Source organism: Sycon ciliatum, chromosome 1 (assembly GCF_964019385.1).
Source record: "Sycon ciliatum chromosome 1, ocSycCili1.1, whole genome shotgun sequence".
Lineage (NCBI taxonomy): Eukaryota > Metazoa > Porifera > Calcarea > Leucosolenida > Sycettidae > Sycon > Sycon ciliatum.
The window spans coordinates 11,119,298-11,139,022 of record NC_088643.1 but is presented as its reverse complement, the minus strand read 5'-3'; the positions used below and the strand labels follow the sequence as shown (position 1 = coordinate 11,139,022).

Genomic DNA, 19,725 nt, shown 5'->3' with positions numbered 1-19,725 from the left:
TGGAAATCCTCCAGGGACATCCAGCCTAGACTGGTGCCGTCAGTGTCCTCAGAAAGCTTTTCTGACACGGCCTCAAGAGATGCACTCCCATTCTCGAAATGCGCGCATGGCGGATGTTCGTCTTTTCCAATTTCACCAGACTTCAGTGAATCAATACTGCAAAAATTTGTATGGTAAGTATGGTTGTTTTTTACACCGTTGGAAAGCCTTGGACCTCAGCTACACGTGGAGCACCATTTTAGTTGTCTCCTAGCAACAAAACTCACTGAAAATACGATTTTGCTGTAAGGGTCACATACGACCCTTACGCTTATGTGAGACCCATAAAGGGTTAACTGACAAAGCTCGAACAACGACATGTCGGGCAAATCGCGGGAAACACGGCTACCATTGGCAACGCATAGTTGAAATTTTGAATGAGACGTGAAGGAGAAAGTTTTCTCGGATGTGTTTGTTTGTCTTGTGTTGACTTGAGTCTCGACGGTGGCTGTCGTTTCGGGGGCCTTCATGGCGATGTTCGATCTGTTTCACCCGTTTCCAGCCGCCGGAGAAGTGTAGTAATTCATAGTTATTTGCAGAGATGACGGACTTTGATTCTACTCGACCCGTTGCTCGCACGTACAGTCGTGGCAAAGTCGCTGCTGATAGAGGAACTGACGATGATTTTGATTTCGTGAAGAAAACACCTGAGCCGCCAGCCATAACCCCGAAGGCCTTGGCCGCGAAAGGCAGTTGGGGAAGGAGAATTTCCAAAAAGAAGGACAGCTCGCCAAGACCGAAGGCGGCTGCGCCATCAGCCTACGACTGGGAAGACTCTCCCGACGAATTCTCAACGCCGAAAAGTACTTCAAGTTCTGCTCCGGCTGGCCTGCCGAAAAAACGCCGTGGCATATCGTCGGTGGTGAGCGTGTCTCTAAAGAGCAGCGTCTCTGTCAGGAATGGCGTGTCTGTCACGAGTAGTGTCGCTGTAAAGTCCAACACACACGTGGCAATTAGTGCTACAACGAGAACAGCCATATGCCAGACGTCGTCGTTTGCTGATGACTTTTCTGCCAGCTGCAGCGAAGAGTCGCAGTCGCAGTCTCAGACTGATAGCTCTCAAGACGCGAAAGCAAAGCCGAGCAGGTCGATGTCAGAGTTGACCCAGAATGGATTCAATGGCCTACTTTTCTCTGTAAGCGTTGTATCTGCATCTGCATTGGCTGTTTACCACGGTCACATACACACACACACACGCACGTACACACACGCACACGCACGTACACACACCACACACACACACACGCACACGCACGCACACTCACTCACACTTATGTGTGGAGAACATCGGAGTATTGTGAATTCAGCCGTGGTAGTTTGCACGGGGAACCCTATCCAAGTGTTTCAGCAGTAACTGCGTATTCCAAAGCGTGGAACCTTGGATCTGTTAAACTTTCAGGCATAGTATGTTCCGCCGCAGCCGCATTGAAGCGAGCCAGAATCATTCCTGTGCACACATCAAAGTGACCTACCATGGACTTCCGTGCTTATCGCGTTGAGCGACCTTGTTGTGTACATGTCTTGTCTAAAAGCATATCTCGTATAGAAGCCAACATGTATGGCCGATTGGTTTGCAGGCCTGCCTGCGAATCATGAGGTCCCGAGTTCGAGACCCGCGCTGGTACAGTGGTAGCAGGGAGCGTGTAAAAGACTTTTTACGTGTGTTGAACTGCGCCGACACCCACGGTCAACTGGGTACTCGCAGCTCGGAGTGAGAATAACAAGGATGCAGTTTACAGGGTTATGGGCCGTTACACGCCCGATTGGTTGAGAGACTAACCTCCTCTCCCCTGACTCACTTTCTAGGTCAGCATTCACCCCTAAGGTGGACAGGCATAGTGGTGGCCTGCGGATGCGAAGGCTAGTTTGGGTGTTTCTGAACATTCAAGCGATGCAACGCGGATCCCGCGAATATTATTATTATCAGAAGCCTGTTTTGAATTCAAGCCTGATTTTTTCGAGATGCACTGTCGGCACATAAGCCTGGAGTTAGTGTTGACATACATAGAAATACCTGTATTGTATAGAAGCCTATATCATATTTATAGAAGCCTGCAAAATTCCCCCCAAAAGTCGTAGAAGCCGCGGCTTTATACACGACTTTACGGTACTTTTTGCTGGACTGTACGTTTGCTGGCGGTGTGTATTTATTGGCGACTTTAGCAGAGCGGATCCTGTGCGCGGCGATGCCTTAAGGCTGGTTGCGAAGCTAGCGCATCAAGACAATGCTAGTGGTATTCTGCTTGTCGGCATCATCACACTTTGAATCGCGTATTCGTGTCTTGAGTCAGCCATTATTCAACACTCCTGTGACTTACACTACATGTTTTACCCATACATGGACGGCACTATGTGTATGATGCTTTGCCAGAGGAATCGACCATATTTAGCAGCATTCCAGGGTGGCAAATTTGCAGTAGTATCCAAATATGGATTGCATGAGGAGTGCAACTATGTGACCGATGTATGAGGTCTATACATGGTACTGCAGCCAAATACGGCCGGGCCTCTCAAATACGGACAACACGGGGACTGCATACTGAAGTATGTAAAATCGCCTTTCCAGGGAGATGTTCTGGTACACTGAATTAATGTTGCCCTTGTTTGAAAGCGCTTTAGGAGCTGCATCTGCGCCTTGATCCTTGATGGTGGTGGTGTTCCTACGGATGCGGAGAGCTCGGTCTCTAGCCGAGTCTCACGCGAATACTTTATATTTTGAAAGCGTGTGGGACTGCGCAAGTTTGTTCAGAATCGGGAGGTGTCTGCTAGGTGAGGTTGTGCCGTATCACCACCACTCTCTGCAAGGTGCGGCTGACTAATCTGATCTGCCGTGCGTCCGTACAGCCAGCGGCAAGAAACATGTCGAGTGTCCCAAGTGGGACGTTACAGCGGCGTATGCATTCGGGGTGCATTTCAGGAGCGAGAGTACATAATTTGTTGGCTTGCGGACTCACATGTGTGTTACATGTGCGTCACATGTGTGCTTGTGACTGAAGCTGAACAGTATATCTGCCATCGCAATACATAATTATCATTGCCGTCATCTGTGTTTTATTCTCTTCGTGCAGAAACAGACGAGGAAAGCGGGCAACAAGGAAAATGACTATGCAGAACTCATCTACGACAACAGCGAGGAGGTGAGTACGACGGCCGGGCTGCAATTTTTAGCGCCTGTTTATTGTCCCCTTTCGCCACCCTGACACTAGCTTGTGTGTGTGTGTGCACGCGTGTGTCTGTGTTCGTGCATGAGTGAGCGTCAGGAGTGTGTGTGTGTGGGGGGGGGGGGGGCACTACCGGTATGTGAACACTATGTTATTACTATCCCCATCGAATTTATTTTCTCCATTTGTCACTATATAAACCTTGCCGCAACAAAAGGGATGTGCATAAGCATGCTTAGTTCTTCCTCTCTACCATTTTCCCTTTCTCCTCCTTGTACAGGATGAGAGTTCATCAACCTCGTCAAGCCAGCAGCCGCCGTCGCTGAAGCGCTCGCTGACCGTAGGATCAAGCAGCTCACCGATGCGCAGCATTGTCGAGGAGATGGAAGTGCCGAGCGACCGGCTGCAGTCGGCCCGCCGCAACATCACCTCCACCTTGTCCAGCAGCAGCGGCGCCAGCACCAGCGGCACTGGCAGCTGTGCTGGCGCCGCAGGTAACAGCCGGGGCGACGTGCGCGTCCCGTCGCTCGCTAAGTCCGCCTCGTGGCCACGCATGCGCACCAACGCGTTAGCTGCTCACACGCTGCCCAACCTCGACAGCACTCCCGCGAAGACGTGCAAGCGGTCGGAAAAATCAGTGAGTGTTGTGATAAGTTACGCATTAGGCCAAACTAAAGAAGGTGTGTGGTTCGACTAACATGGACATTTTTTTACGGGCGGGCGGGCGTATTTTTTTTTTAAATATATATTTTTAGTACATGTAAATACACTGTACTGCCTTTAGACACCCAGTACATCGGCATTATTACGCAGTGTTATGCCATACATGTTGTATAAAGGGATCACTGGCTAATACTTTGAAACATTGTGTAGCTCTGGAACGAGAAGAGAATAACTTCAAGCGGTGACTCTGACTGTCCAAATCATCAAGCAAATGAAGAACGATGCGAGTTGAAAGTAAGTTCGGGAACTACTTCGAAGTACAAATTGTACAATGTACCGGTACATGTATTGCTAGTTTGGTGTCGGCGTGCACGAATACATGGGCTTTTTCCATCGACGCTTCCTGTGCTTGCACACATGGAGCAGCAACTTACCGGTACAGGTGAAATATCGTTCCCAATACACGAGGAAAGTGCAATCTCGTCTGTCCTTCATCCCAAAACAGAAGGCCGTCCTTAATCTGGAACGAGGCAATCACTCTCAACCGGACGGTCACTTCAAAATAAGTCTCGCCAGTCTGCCGGTGGTCGTATCGAGTAGACTCTACTACCAGCACAAGGCAGCAGTCGTAGATCTACCACTCACTGCACTGCACTGCAGTACGAGAACTACAAGTCAAGTCCAAAAGGAGCCGCCTGCGTCCGCAGACTCACGCTGCATGCACAGCACGTAGACCATGTAGACGTGGACGTGTTCAGTCCACGTACGTCAGTCACACGACATCCCGCCGAAAAAAAGTTACGGTCGGGCTGAAAAATGTACGGTCGGTCGGGTGAGTCGAACCACAGACCTTCTTCAGTGTGGCCTTAGCAGTTTTTTTCCTGTATATTTTCCTTTCATTTTGTGATTGTAAGATATGACTCATTATGAGTTATCAGTACATGTACTGTAGTGTTTTGCGGCAAAGACCGTCTCATGTAGAAGCCTGTTTAAAAAAACAAGCCTGAATTTCAAGATGGACTGTTGGCGTGCACGCCTGGTTTTAGTGTTGACATACTACATACGTGCCTGGCAAAGTGGTCGCCAGTACCAGATTGGTCGCTAGTCACGGTCGTCTTTAGTTTCAGATTTCACTGTGATACATAGAAGCACCTGGTTTAATGCAAGCCGCCCTACAATGACATCAGCTTCAAGCCCTACCATGACATCAGCTTCAAGCCCTACCATGACATCAGCTTCTACAGGAACACTCCCAGCCTTTGTACTCAGCTTTACAGTGCAGCTTCACTGAACTCCCAGCCTTTGTACTCAGCTTTACAGTGCAGCTTCACTGAAGGACTGTATGCAGAATGGCAAGCCAACTGCAGCTGCACAAGAAGTGGGCACAGCAGAGAAGTGAACGAGCGGCAGAGAACCTGGGAGAGCAGAAAGCATAGCTGCTTGTATGGTTGTTTGTTTGTTTATTTGATTTGTTTGTTTGCTTGTTTACAGCTCTTCACACTGGTGGGGAACGTGCAGGATGCCACGGAAGCACAGGAACTCGGCGAGAACCAGAATGTGAGTGTGGCGCGGGTCATCACGCGGGCGGGTGTATTTCTCGCTGGTGGGTGGTGTTGGGGAGGGGTTCTTGGTTAGAATCAATTATTAATCATGCAATGTTAAATGTTTGTGGTGTAGAAGTATTGTGTTGGTGTGCGGCAGCTACAGCATACACATAGATAGGTGCAACACGTGGAATGCACGCCAGGCAGCTTCGTCATACTTGTTTTCCCGACAATAAGTGTTAGTCTCCTTCGAAACACTGTTTTGCAATCTTCTCCTGACTTTTCATGCGTACTTCGAAGTACTAGTACATGTATTTCATGTATGTTTGTGGCTATTACTCTTAAGAGTGCTACATGTTGCGTTGGTGTACACGTTTTAATGCAGCTCTGTTCTCATTCTGACTGTGCATTTGTTTAGTTGATGGACGATTTGCAATACTCCATGGACGGCCTGTTGTCGACGTCCGCACTGGCAGTGCGTTGTCTCAGGTTAGTCGTGTTGTTCTGTAGGAGTATCACGTCTTGTTGTCGGCATACGGCGCAGGCCAGGCGGAACCGGTCCGGTTGGTCAGGCCATGGGTGGACCAACTTGTTGGACACTCATGTGTGTTTACTGCTTAGGAGGTTATGTGTGCATCCACCATATCATACGCAACGTATGAAAGGGTAGGGTATGGCCGGACCAGTGGAAAACTGCTTGCACTTGTCCCTGCAGTGGGGGAGTCATCGGACACCTGTGTACCTGTTTCCTCACGTTTAGTCTACCTACTCTAGTGGTATTGTTCAGGTGTGTCTCACTCCCATACTTTTGGCTCAACCTCTCAGCACGAGGTAGAATAGTGGCACCTTGCCCCACCCCTACCCTTGCCGTTCTGCTTCACTACGGCTTGTGCCGTGACACACTCTATTCTCTCTCTCTCTCTCTCTCTCTCTCTCTCTCTCTCTCTCTCTCTCTCTCTCTCTCTCTCTCTCTCTCTGCCTTGTCTCCTCCGTCCTCATTTCTCCTGTGCTCATTTTCCGTTCCTGTCGGTTCTTTGTTCAGTTGTTGTAATCTTGCCAGTCAAGCTGCTACACCGGCATTCAGGCAGGCACTGCGCTCCAGTGGTGCAACAACAACGTTATTCTCACGTCTCCAAGATGCCCCCAAGATCAAGGTATGGTCTCCCAGTGGTGCTGATGTAGGACTATGGATTACGTTCTTCTTTCAAAGGTTGATGTAAAGTTTGATGGACTTATGAGCTGTTGAGAAGCACTCAGGAGTAGGGATAAGCAGCACAACTCTGTCGCTGCGCGCACGCGCGCGCGTGTGTGTGTTGTATTCATGCACGTGCGCTCGGGTTTTATTTTACAGTCGTCTGCAGAAGCAAGCAGCTTTGGAATGATTTTAGGCGTTGTGTTAAAGTCCCATTGTTGGTTCACAAGAGGGATTGGTAGTGTATGCCTTCTATTCCTCTTGCAAATCAGTCGCACGTGTTGTTCGTAGCGAGTGGTCATGTAATGATAGCTTTGTTTTGTATGTTGCTGCTGATGCGTGGGTGTGTGCCTGTTTTCCCGCGTAGAGTCTTGCCCTGTGCACCTCGGCGATATTCTACATGCTGAGCCGCGACCGACTCAACATGGACCTGGACAAGAGTGGCCTGGGTGAGTGGCAACACTATCTCTGCTCCGTCTGCTGGTTTTCGCTGGCTTCTGTGCTGCTCAGACCACGCTCAGTGTTGTGTATATGCTGCAGTCCAGTGTCGGGTGTGTTTAACTATGTACGTATGTATTTGTCTGGTACTGTTTGAAATTATTTCTTTGTTTTTTTGTATCTTTCCCTTGTACTTGTATAAGTTTGTATTTGCTTTCTGGTTCTGCTGAGCAGAACTGCTTGTTCAGCTGTTGCGCTCTGAAAAGGACTCTGAGTGGATGGCGTCGAAGAAGGAGGATGAAAAGCAGTACACCAAGATGCAGACGAAGATCAGGTGAGCACGTGCGGGCTGTGACCGGTGTGAGAGTGATGTGCTTATTCTGTGTGCGTGTTACATATCTCCATGGGCCGTACAGATCTGTACTTTGTAGACCAGGTAGTCCTGTGTTTACTGTATCCAAGGTCCAATGACTGATCTACAGTGAAACTGTCCACGACGACCGCTCGGGGGACCTTCAAAGTGTGGTCTCTATTACCAGGCGGTCTCCCTATCCAGGGTCATTTGACTGGAAATAGCATCCCTTGGTCCTGGTTGCAGTGGTCTTCTGGGACAGGTGGTCACCTTATCCAAGTGGTTGCCTTGACGGGTTTTATTGTACACCACGTGGTCTCTGTTACCAGGTGGTCTCCTTATCCAGGATCATTTGACTGGAAATAGCATCCCTTGGTCCTGGTTGCAGTGGTCTTCTGGGACAGGTGGTCACCTTCACAGGTCTGACTGTAGTGCAATTCAGGGCCCTCAGAACAGTACAGCTAACCTTGAGAATACCGCCCATCGATCAGTGTACTCGACAGCACAACTGTTAACAGTATTTGCAGTGGTGATATGCCCCCTGCCCCCTCCCCTTGACTTAAAAAAGGAGTTCAGTGTGCATTCGGGACGTCGAGCTGAAAATAGCGTATCCAGGACCCTCACCAAATACTCCATCTAATACGGTGATGTATCTTCCCTTGTGTTTGGTCTCCCCTGTGCAGGGTTCTTCTTCAGAACACCTCCATTCACGGCGTGCACCATCTCGACTTGAACAACATCACCGTGAGTGCGTGTGTGTGTGTGTGTGCGTGTGTGTGCGTGTGTGTGTGTGTGTGTGCGTCTGCGTGTGAAGCACAGGTGCTTGCTTGACTGTCTTCTCTAAGTGTGTCTCCTCGGATAAGAGCACACTTTGATTGCCAGCCTGATCTTGCATGTGGCTCATATGCTTGGGTTTGACAGACATACGTAGAAAATTTGTATCTGGTTTGCATGCAAGCCTGGTTCCCACGTCAGCTTGTACAAGAGTAAGCAGTGCAGAGCGCAGCACAATGTACTCTCTTGTCTGTGTCTGCATGCAGGCGGGACAGCTGGCGTGCGAGGCACTTCTAGCGCTGATGTCCAGCCTGGTCGGCGCGGCCCATCGCGACGACTTGCGTACTTTCGGCGGTCTCCGTCGTCTCATTGGTCTGGGTAAGAGCGGGTTGGTGTGACTGCAGCAGTGCCTCTCCCTGGGAATTTCTGATACGTCCTCTTCTGTGGCCAATGTCTTTGGTGTACCTGCTATAGGCTCCGTCAAGTGCATGCAATTGATTTCAGAATACAGTGTACAGCGGGAGTCAACAGTGTGTGTGTGTGTCTCTCTCTCTCTTTCTCCCTCTCCCCCCCCCCCCCTCTCTCTCTCTTTCTCTCTTTTTTTGCTCCATGCCAATGCAGTCACATCGTACACTGGCAATCTACCGGACGATAGACACTGCGTTGCATACCCTGACGACATGCCCAGCGTGCTGGACCGTATTTCTCGGCCCATCCACGTGCTCGCGGACTCCGTGCTCAAGGATCGCTCGGCCAACGCGTATCTGGTGCACGACAGTAGCCGCCACAATCGCCAGAACCAGGCGTATATTGTACAGTGCAATCAGGGTATCATATTCGCCAGTCTCGCTAAGATGGTGAAGACGGCGACATCGTATGTGTGTCAGCGAAGCTCTGATCCCAGGTGAGATTTTCCAGATTCTAGTGTTGTTGTTGTTTTTTTGTTGTTTTTATTCGCTGTTAGTGGATGCAGCTAATGGGATTTCGGTCTTTGACCACTTGGTGGTGGGTCTGATCTACTCACCTCCCACCGTTTAGGCGCTGCATCTGCGCCTTTGATCCTAGAGGGTGGTGGCGTTCCCATGACGGATGCGGAAAACTGGGCTTCCAGCCGAGTCTCACGCGAACCGTGAATTTTTTTTTTTTTAGTGATTATCTCTTACAGTTACATGTACTTGGTAATTGCTTAGCGATTGAAAATCAGAGTCGGTGCCATAATTTCTTCTCTGCATGGACTCTCCTGCACAGTCTGGTTTTTTCGTGTGAACGCCGATCTAGCTCATGCTTGTCACGGTGCATGATGCCAGTGTTTCCCATTGGCAGCATCATCCTGCTTTCTGGTGGTGGCAGGGGTTGTTTAAAAACACGCTTGCACTGGACGGCGTTCATTAGTTCTTTTCGATGTCAGTGAAGGCGAGCGTGAATGCGGTTGTGCAGTGATTGTGCTGCGAGGAGCGAGGAGAGTGATAGTTTGACAACTGCATGCATTCCCTGCCGTATTATTCATTCCCGTTGATTCTGTTCTCCCCTGGGGTGTCACTAACGCCTGGGAGCGTGCCAGTGCAGCATTGTATATTTGATAGTCGTGTGATTTGTCTGCGCTGCGTTCGATTGCAGCTCCTTGCCGAACAACGAGGCTAAGAAGATGGTGGTGTCGGCGCTGTCACCTGCGCTGCGTCTTCTTGTCAGCTTGACACATGACCAAGGTAAGAACGAACCCAAATCTGGTCCCCTGGGCTAGATTCCAATCTGGCCCTGGCAAAACTAGGCGGGTTTTGTTTAGGACTGAACCGAAACCTGGTCCTTGACTGCGGATTTAACGACAATTCGCGAATAACGACAGAATTTGCATGCCCAGAGCAAAGTTTCACCTAACTGTAGTTCATACAGTGAGACTTCGGGTATGAGGACACTTCGCGAATAATGACACATTTCTGATGCCCCGTCGAGTGTCCTTATACGCAAAGTTGACTGTATGCCGTGTCTCTTGTTTGTTGTTCTCACTGATCACTGTTGTATGTCCTGCTTGCTTGTCTGCCTGCAGACCCGGCATGTGTCGAGTCTTGCCAGCGAGATGGTCTGCTGGAGTCGGTGTTGCGGTGCATCGTGGACGTAAGTCGACCTAGCCGCTCTAGTGTGTGTGTGTGTGTGTGTGTGTGTGTGTGTGTGTGTGTGTGTGGATTGGACAGTTATCTGGCGCTAGTCTTGACCTGTCTCATTCAGATCTTTTTCGCTATCGTTGCTATAAGAGAAAATCTGGGGGTGCACATCCAGTGCATTTGCAGATTTGCGGGCTTCTCTTGCGACGGGCGTGTACATGGTACATGGTGTGTGCGTGTGCGTGTGTGTGTGTTTACATAACCGCAGCATCATTGGTATGACGTATCGCATTCCCTGAAGGTGCTCAGTTATTAGTACAATGGCAATGGTGGTACCAGCTAAGGCATTGATGTTGCTATGCTGTGTTGTTGTGCAGGTACCACGTCATGTGGACCTTGCTGAAGAGACACAGATCAACCTGGTGCTGCAGGTGAGTACCCCCGCCCCCTCCGTGCACTGCAACGTCCTATCCGTCTTACAATGCGATAACATTTGAATACATTTGTCTTTGGATGATCGGTTTGCCTAGCCCACTACTAGTACAATGTATGCTGGTATTCTTGTCGGAATATTGGTGGTGTTCTTTTACTTAACTACATCCTTGGTGTTTTGACCTCCTTTTCCTCCGTGCTTGCCTGTGCAGGCGGTGTGCCTGCTGCTCAACTTCTCCATGCACAGCTGGACTGTTCAGAGTGCGCTGGCCGCGCTCAAGCCGGCCTGGCTGTGCCCGCCGAACGACAGCTGCGGCGACGACGACGAGCCGCCGCCGTCTCCCATCGTCACGCTGCTGGACATCTGCGAGCAGTACCAGGCGGCCGCCAGCGTCTACGATCTGGACGCGCTGCTGGACAGCCGCCTGGCCGCGCTCAAGGCAGCGGTCGCCGCTTTGCCTGGCAACCAGGATTCACCGGATAGTTCGCCGGCCGCGGCGGTCGGTTCCGAGTCGGCCGAGAGCGTGGCCAACTCTCGCGAGCAGGCCTACAGTCACATGCAGCGCAGCCTGGTGGCGGCCTACATGGCTATGCTGATCGGCCTGCTGGCGCAGTCGTCGTCCAACTGCCGCCTGGCGCTGTGCAACGCCCTGGCCGCGGACAGCCTGGACAGCATGCTCAAGCTGCTCAACTACTTCCTGTCCTTCCTGCGCATGACGGTATGTACTGCGTGCTGCGGGTGTACGTGTGGGGGGGGGGGGGGGGCTTTTGGCTAAGGAACTATGGAGTATGTGTGTGACTGTCTAGAGGCACGACCCCGGTTTAATTTGTATTGCATGGCATGTGGCTAACTTTGGCACGCGTCAAGTCCAGATAAGAACTAACTAAGGGAAGGGGGCCAGAAGGACTCTACCTACATTGTGTCAACCGGTGCTATGAATCCACCGCTACGGATGTACACACACACTGGGCATCAGAGGACATACTGGAATGTGCGATAACTTCATCGAATACATCACCATACTTATTGTATGAGATATTTTGCATGGAGTCCTTCTAGGTAATCCATGTCGTATAGAGCCTACACAACGATGTCAATCGCCCGACCTCTACACCTCACTTGTAACCTCTCTGTTTTACCTCCCTTGTATGCATGATTCCCGAAAAGTAATACACGTCTCTTGCTGGGTTATTTTATTTTATTTTATCCTATTCCTGTGTGTAGAATATGGCGAATGACACTGAGACCGAGCTGATCACCAGCATCGTGAGGATGTTACAGGGTTTCTCCAGCAAGCCTCTTCCCGCCGCCGCCGATGACTGTGTCGGTGGTGGGCCCGAGCTGAAGGCCATCTGTCCCGAGGTAGGCACTTCGTAGTGTTCGCGGCGCATCGCAGCATGGACGTTAACACCGTCCCAGCCATATTTCCTTGCGTCTCCAAACTCTTAATAATAATATGTGGCGGTCACTTTCCGCTGTTCTTTGACGAACGAACTCTCGTTTAGCACTCCTACTCATAGACAACGATTGGTGACAAAATTAATAGTTCTTTCCATGATGGTGCCTTGCTACCTGCGGAGATGCCACTCCGCAGCACATTGACTTGTACGCATGCCTCCGTCTTATTATTATCGCCACAGGCTTCGAATAGTGTGTGTGTGTGTGTGTGTGTGTGTGTGTGTGTGTGTGTGTGTGTCATAAGATTAGCACCTTTTTCTCGATTCTTTCTTTAATACCTCTATGTTTCATACGTGTGTGTATGTGTGTCATTAGATTAGCACCTTTTCTCGATTCTTTCTTTAATACCTCCTCTATGTTTCATACTCTTATAGGTGAGACGCTATCGGGTTGCCGTCAATTGTTGTTCTATTTTTCTTGTGCAGTTTTCCTACATGATACTAACTAGCTGGTTGTTTTCTCTATCTGATGTAGGACCTAGAAGATGCATGCTCATTTGTACTCTTTACTACTGTAGGTTTGTTTTCTAGGATCTTCGAGGCAGACTAGTCGTCTGCTTCTGTGTTGCACGTTCCCATGAGATTAACATTTGATTTTGTATGTGTTTGCATGCGCACGCCTGTCTGCCGTATGAGTCTTTTCAGTTCTCTGTTAACCACCAGTACAGACCTGTGTTTGCTGCACCCAATGCTTGATTCTTCCGTGCTCCACCAGCTTGGCCATTTTCCTTCATGTTTGTTTACATACCGGTAACGTTGGTATGCATCGATACTAGTAGTCATTAGCGCAATGCACCATCGTGTGCATTTGCACCTATCTTTCATAGCTTTGCCGGCGGTATCGTTATGCAATGACGTCATGCAATGATGTCATCATTTGAATGCACTCTACTATAATACTGGTGTCATCGACTCATCTCTGTGCTGTAGAGGCTGCACGATCACGATGGCATTTTTGACATTGTCATACTGTAGTGGTTACATAATGATGTCATCATCTGAAAATGTGTCACAATAGTATACAGTCAACTTCGCTAATAACGACTGCGGATATAATGACAATTCGCGAATAACGACAGAATTGTCATGCCCAGAGCAAAGTCCCATGCCACTGTAATACATACAATGAGACTTCGGGTATAACGGCACTTCGCGAATAACGACACTTTTCTGTTGCCTTGCCGAGTGTCGTTATAAGCGAAGTTGACTGTAGTTCGGAAGCATGTGTACAGGGAAATTTCAGAGAGCGGAGAAAGGGGACATAGGCCCACCGGGTGGCGCGTGCATGAGAAAAGGGGACATCGGCCCATCAGGTGCATGATGTATACATCATAACGGAAGCAAGTGTTCTACAAAGTCAGCAGAACCATACAAGCACACAGCGGACGATTCTATCAGCTCTCCTCTTCCTCCACAAGCGTGTAACATCCCCCAGAAAAAGCAAACAATTCTGCTGACCTTTTTGCTGTCACGTGATATCAAGAGTACATAACGGTGGTGATATCTACATGTACCAAGCGGTTCCAGAACTCCACGGACTCGTCATTATGACTTCTTTGTGTTCTTTCACACAGCCTCTATATCAGCCCGAGTCCCAAAGGGGAGGGGGGGGGGGGAGAGATAGAGAGCATCTATGCTGCTGCACGGTGACCAAGATACATGTCACTGAGGCGGAGTGAAGAGCCAGAACAGAGGGGCTTGGGAGGGGAGTACAATGTCATGTACTGACTTACATGACTTTTAAATGTGACTTATAGGCTGTTTTGTACCTATCGTCTGAAGAGGGCCTAACAGGCCAGGGGATGTTTATGATCAGTGACATGCTACATGTACATGCACTTCATATCTCAGCGTTTGGTGCACTCTCCACCTTTCCCTCCCCCTCCCCATTCTTCCTGCAAGGTGTTGGGCTCACTGGGGAAAGTCTGTAGAGCACGAAAAGGCGATATTTCTTCAAAAACTGGAAAAGAAAATTTGCAATACCTCCTCGTATTCCCTCCCCTAACGGTCTGTTGACCATTTCGTCGATCTTTTTCCAGAGTGCATCATTTTTTCACCTCCCAAAACCATGGTAACTGAGTGTTGATGGAGCACATCATGTCATCACTGAACACCTTCCCAGTAAATCTGGTTTCGAAAATTTTTTTCACAAGGACATTAAAATGTCCTTGTGTGTGTTTGGGGGGGGGGGGGGGTGGATGATGCATGCCAGTCCGGTAGTGTAACTGTCCCCTCCCAGACATGCAGGCTGCTGACTCCGAGAGAAATGACAAAGTAGTGAAAGACGTACATTGCAAGTTAGTTGTAACTAACATGTTTTTCGATTTAGACAGCATGTTACAAGGCGAGGGCGCATACTGTCGCATAGTGCTCCTGACTACAACCATAACCCGGTTGGCAGAGTCCAGGCTTTATAATTATACCAAGTTAGTTGTAACTAGTACTGTTAGTATTGTACAATATAACTAGTAAACTAACTTTTCCTGTTACCAACACAGGCAAGAGTCCTTGGCTTGCTCTCTTGCTGTTTCCTTTTCATGTATATGTGCCGCTACTAAGTTTTGGTGGCCGCTACCGTGCACTAGTTGTGACATGAAACACAGACTTGGGTGGACTCAGCCGACCCATGATAATGAAAGAGTGATATTTACTTCACGATGTGCCTCAAATCACCACAAAGATCCTCTATAATATTATGTAGATCTACATGACTGTACATTGTACGTAGTGCAGCACTGCAGTCTGGCGGACATCCGCACCGTTAGCTGCTTGTAGATCTGTATTGTAAAATAATTATTGTGTTGGTAGTACCGGTCCGGTATTCGTGGTACACGGTGCATGTGCACAAAACAGTGCAATAGCGACTTTACACCAGGGATAGGAGTCGTGAAAGCTGTTCCTGCTTTACACCGAAAACTTACTTGGTTCGATGTACAGTGCTGGCAACTGAAATCCGATCCCCTAGCGTCTCGTACGAATCGCCAACCCGGCTAGCGCACCGCTAGGGGGTTCGGATTTCAGTTGCCATCACTGTAGTTTAGGCTGCAGTTGAGCTCAGCACTCCTGGCAAATTGGCAATGACTCATTCTGATTCACAAACTTTTACAGCTTAGTACTGGACATCGCACTTGTGTCAGAACCGTTCGTTTTGCCTCCGAACACATCCATGTACACGGATACCAGGCGTGAGCACCGCTAGCAAGCTAGGCCTGGCAGCGCAGCTGCAATGCAGGTGACATAGCAAGTATAACTATAGCGCTAACGTCTTTAAAATGGCGGAGGTTGTGAACATCGTATAACCAACCATAGAGTAGGACCTCGATAATCGTAACCATACAAGCTGGTGTGCAGAGTCCAACACTGCCGCACTGCACTGGTGCATGGCTGATTGTGTTGCCACGCACCTTACTACATTACCCTTGCCCGAATGAAAAAGGTTTGTTCTGCACTACGCGTCGATACCTTGCATTACCTCGGATTCGAAATTGATGATCAGATGTATTCTTGGTATCCGAAGCCAGTTCGACAGACAAAGACAGGCTGAGCGGGTACACACGACGTCAGGCGACTTGTTGTAGACTCTCCGTGCCGTGAGCACGCCTCAGCACGGCTAGGTGGAATAGACAGACACTACTACACAGTATGTCCGTGGTGTGGATTGTCTGCGTGGGCATGTTTCGACCTCCATGTGCTGCAAATGGTAGATCATGGTAGATCGACACTGATTAGAAGATCGCCACTTATCCACATCCTCATTGCCAAAATGAAATCATGGCAATTGCCAACATACATGTAACAAGAATGAACAGCTTCCTCGAATGAGAATGAATGAGTAATGCGATTGTTTCTGTGGCTTTTGTGTACGTATGTCGCTATGAATCTGTATGTCACACTAGCGCTATGAATCAGGGAGTAGTACTAGTAATAGTATGCTATGAGTATGAATCTCTCCTCTCACCTCTTAGACTTACGTGTATCTTGGCCTGAGCTGTGCGCATTTATGTAAAATTACTCAGCTGGATGCGCAAACTGGCAGCCTGGACTGCGACATCGTCTTCAAAAGACCACCGCTGAGTGTGGCTGTTCTGAGAGGTTCTGTCATCTCTTAGAAGTCTGAACTGAAGTCTGAAGTGTTGTTCTGTACTGCGCGCGCACGCATTGCCTGCTCATGACGTAATGTTTTAGATCGGGACTTTGGAGTCCAGACTCCAGGAGCGGAGTCCAGACTCAACGTAGAGTCTACGTAAGGAGATCTGCTTACGATACTCCCCATACCAGGTAGATCTACCGGGTCCGTCCATAGCCAAGCGAGATGAGATGCTGTCACCAGATCAAAACAGCACAAGGCATGCGCGTACATGTACAGTGGTGGCCAAAAGTGATGTCCGGCACCCAAAAATGGGTGAATGTTGAGTGAGATTGGTTATTCTGGCCTGGTGATTCTTTCAATGACTTGCAATGCGGTCAACAATGGATTTTCGGGGGAAAGCATGACGTCATATATGTCACGTGACCTATTGCGTCACACAAATGGCTGCCACGTGCGGACATGACTTTTGGCCAAAAATGCGTACGCACATTGTACCGTACTACCGTAGTTTTTGACTGGCAATGCATGCCGGGAATTTGAAATCTTGCAAACACAGAGCTTCAGGAGTTGTCCTGGCGTGAATTTGTGACCGAGAGATTTCGTTTTGACCCCAATGGCTGGCAGGAAAGAGCTCTATGCTAGCACGAAGCTGGCCATTGTAAAGCTGAGTCAGAATGGTGAAAAATCTAGTCAGATTGCCAGGATTTTGGACCTGAACGAGCGTACGTGCCGTAGAGTCATTGCCAAACATAATGTCGATGGACGTGTTGAAAACTAGAAGTGTTCTGGCCGGCCCAGGGTGACCAGGGCCAGATACGACCATCGTCTAACGATACTCCATATGGCAGATAGATTCAAAACCAGCCCGAAACTGAGAGCTGAGACGACCTAGCAGACGGATTCACGGGTGTCTGGACGAACGGTGCGCAGGAGGCTGCAGAACGCAGGCCAAAAGGGCTGCATCGCAGTGAAAAAGCCTTTCATGTAGGCTAAAAATTTGAAAAACGACTAAAGTTTGACCAGGCCCACAGGAACTGGACAGTGGCAGATTGGAGTCGTGTGCTGTGGACTGATGAGTCAAAATTCAACTTCCATGCCTCTGATGGAGTGAGGTTTGTTCGCAGGAAGCCTGGAGAACGACACAGCCTGAATTGTTTGCGTGGTACTGTGAAGCATGGAGATGGAGATATCATGTATGGGGATGCTTGTCGGCGACGCGCGTTGGACGGCTTTTCAAGGTCGAGGGCATCATGACAGCCAACCAATACATGGGCATTCTGCAAAATGTCATGCTGCCGTCCATGACTGACCTTTTTGCTGATGAACAGGCTATTTTTCAGCAGGGCAATGACCCCAAACATACAGCTAAGGCAACCAAAGCATGGCGCGCGACGCAAGACTTGACGGTGATGGAGTGGCCACCACAGTCACCAGATTTGAATCCCATCGAGAATCTATGGGAAATGCTCAGCCAGCACTGCCAGGGCAACAGGAGGGCAAAAAAAACGATGGTGAGCTCTTCACTGAGTGCAAGCAGGCATGATATTCGATTTCATTGGATATCTGCCGCCGCCTCGTCGAATCGATGCCGCGCCGCATGGCGGTTATGATCAAGAACAAAGGAGGCCCAGTAAATTGGTACAGGCTGACTCCAGAGAGTCTGGCCTTAGTTTCTGTAGGGATTAGAACAGTTTAGATGAGAAATAGTTGACTCTACGCCGCGTATTGTAGATTGTGCAATATTGGCCAAAAGTGATGTCCGGCCGCACATTGCCATACTTAGGGATAGGGACACAGAAAATATACTTTTGTAAAATATTTTTGAATATTCTCCTCTAAACTTTGTATCTGCTCTAGAAAATGACAGGTGTACAGCTTGTTGTGCCATTTTGTTGAATATAACCCAGAAATCCACCTGCGGACAAGACTTTTGGCCACCACTGTACATGACTCTACAGTACAGACTGCTTGGTATAATCATACGCAACCATACATGTACATTGTATCACAAAGCCTATCGTCAGTACCTGTATCGAGTAGCCTATACAGGACTAGTACTATCACTGGCTGTATGACTGTATCAGGGCGTCTGCATATCTGACACTGTGGAGTGTCCCGGACTCACACTCACAGGCACACAGAGTCACAGACACAGTCCGGTTCAATCCATACGTAGCAACTACGTCACCATCTTTTTGGCGTCTAGCGTCTCAGTACAATAATCATGTACTACAGCCAGTGACCGACGTAACACGTTCCAGGCCAAAGCACTCTCCCCATGGCCATGTCTACCACACTAGCCACAGTACTTGCAGTAGCGTCAAGCCCAGTTTGGTAAAGGGTCTTTAACTTCAAGAATCAAGGGAGTTGGAGTTGGTCCGTGGCGTTGGTCCCAGTCGCAGACCCCTGGGTACCCTACAATCATGATGCAGACTCCATACACCCGTGACATGGCTGGCTGTTCTACCTGCTGTCCGTGTCTGTCACGATTCGCTCACAGCCGCTCAGACAATTATTATTATTATTATTATTATTATTATTATTATTATTATGCACTTACGCGTCAATGTCAGCGGTGGTAAACCGCCCACAAATTCGCACGTGCTGAATGGACTTGGAAATTGGGAAATGAAAAAATAAAAAAATAAAATAAAAAGAGCAACGAAAACAGAAATAGAAATACAATACAAGACGTACCTGCTAAGGGGCACATGACAACATTACTCAGATTGGACCGGGGGACGCAGACACAGGATAAAGGGCATTGTCGACTCCGTTTTGAGAATAATCCAGTAAAATGGTGGCAGGTGGATGCAGATCCACGCACTACGTTAAGAGAGGAATTTTGTTGGTATTTAAAAAAGATGTTAATTATTATTACCGCAGCAGTTATGAAAAGCAGTACTGTGATATTTTGGAGCAATATTATTTGGTTTTAGTCGTAGACGCCACTATTGGACTTGCAGACGTCCTTGCAAAGGTCCTTCCACTCCCCTCTGCCCTGTGCAATCTCCCGGAGGGAGAGGAGATCAGACAACGTCTTGAGTCCCCTCCGCCCCACTCTCTGCAGGTCACGGGATAGCACGATAGGCAGAGTCGTTCTTGGCCGTCCCCTCCACACTGTTTCCTTCACCTGGTAATAGTTAATCATAGCCGCCACAGCAGGACATCCGTCAGGCATGCGCAGTATATGGCCAAAGAGTCTCCATCTGGCTAGGCGAACAAAGTTAGATATCGGTTGTGCTTTGCACCTCTTGTAGAGAGCAGCATTGCTTATTGTTTGTGGCCACCTAATACCGATGAGACTACGCAACTGCCTGCGGTGAAACGAATCCAGTTGGGCCTCGGCCACTGAAGTGGGTGCCCAGGTGCCGCTGTTGTACAGTAAGACTCACACAATGCCAGATCATTATTCACTATTCAATGTTGATCTGTGTACAGGTGTATGAGCCAAAACGATGCACAATGAGCCAAAAGATAACA

At 48.9% G+C, this 19,725-nt stretch overlaps 1 protein-coding gene across 1 annotated transcript; it reads left to right on the top strand.

The window, feature by feature from the left end:
• Positions 1-356: 356 nt before the first annotated feature.
• LOC135813136 (wings apart-like protein homolog) lies at positions 357-13,049 on the top strand. The gene is made up of 16 exons (XM_065326356.1): positions 357-1,174; positions 3,108-3,176; positions 3,481-3,837; positions 5,355-5,420; positions 5,826-5,896; positions 6,450-6,561; positions 6,967-7,048; positions 7,272-7,371; positions 8,073-8,133; positions 8,430-8,541; positions 8,785-9,067; positions 9,781-9,869; positions 10,208-10,275; positions 10,640-10,693; positions 10,907-11,413; positions 11,920-13,049. The coding sequence occupies exons 1-16, from the start codon at positions 581-583 to the stop codon at positions 12,070-12,072; spliced, it is 2,778 nt and encodes a 925-aa protein (XP_065182428.1). The 5' UTR covers positions 357-580; the 3' UTR covers positions 12,073-13,049.
• The last annotated feature ends 6,676 nt before the right edge of the window (positions 13,050-19,725 follow it).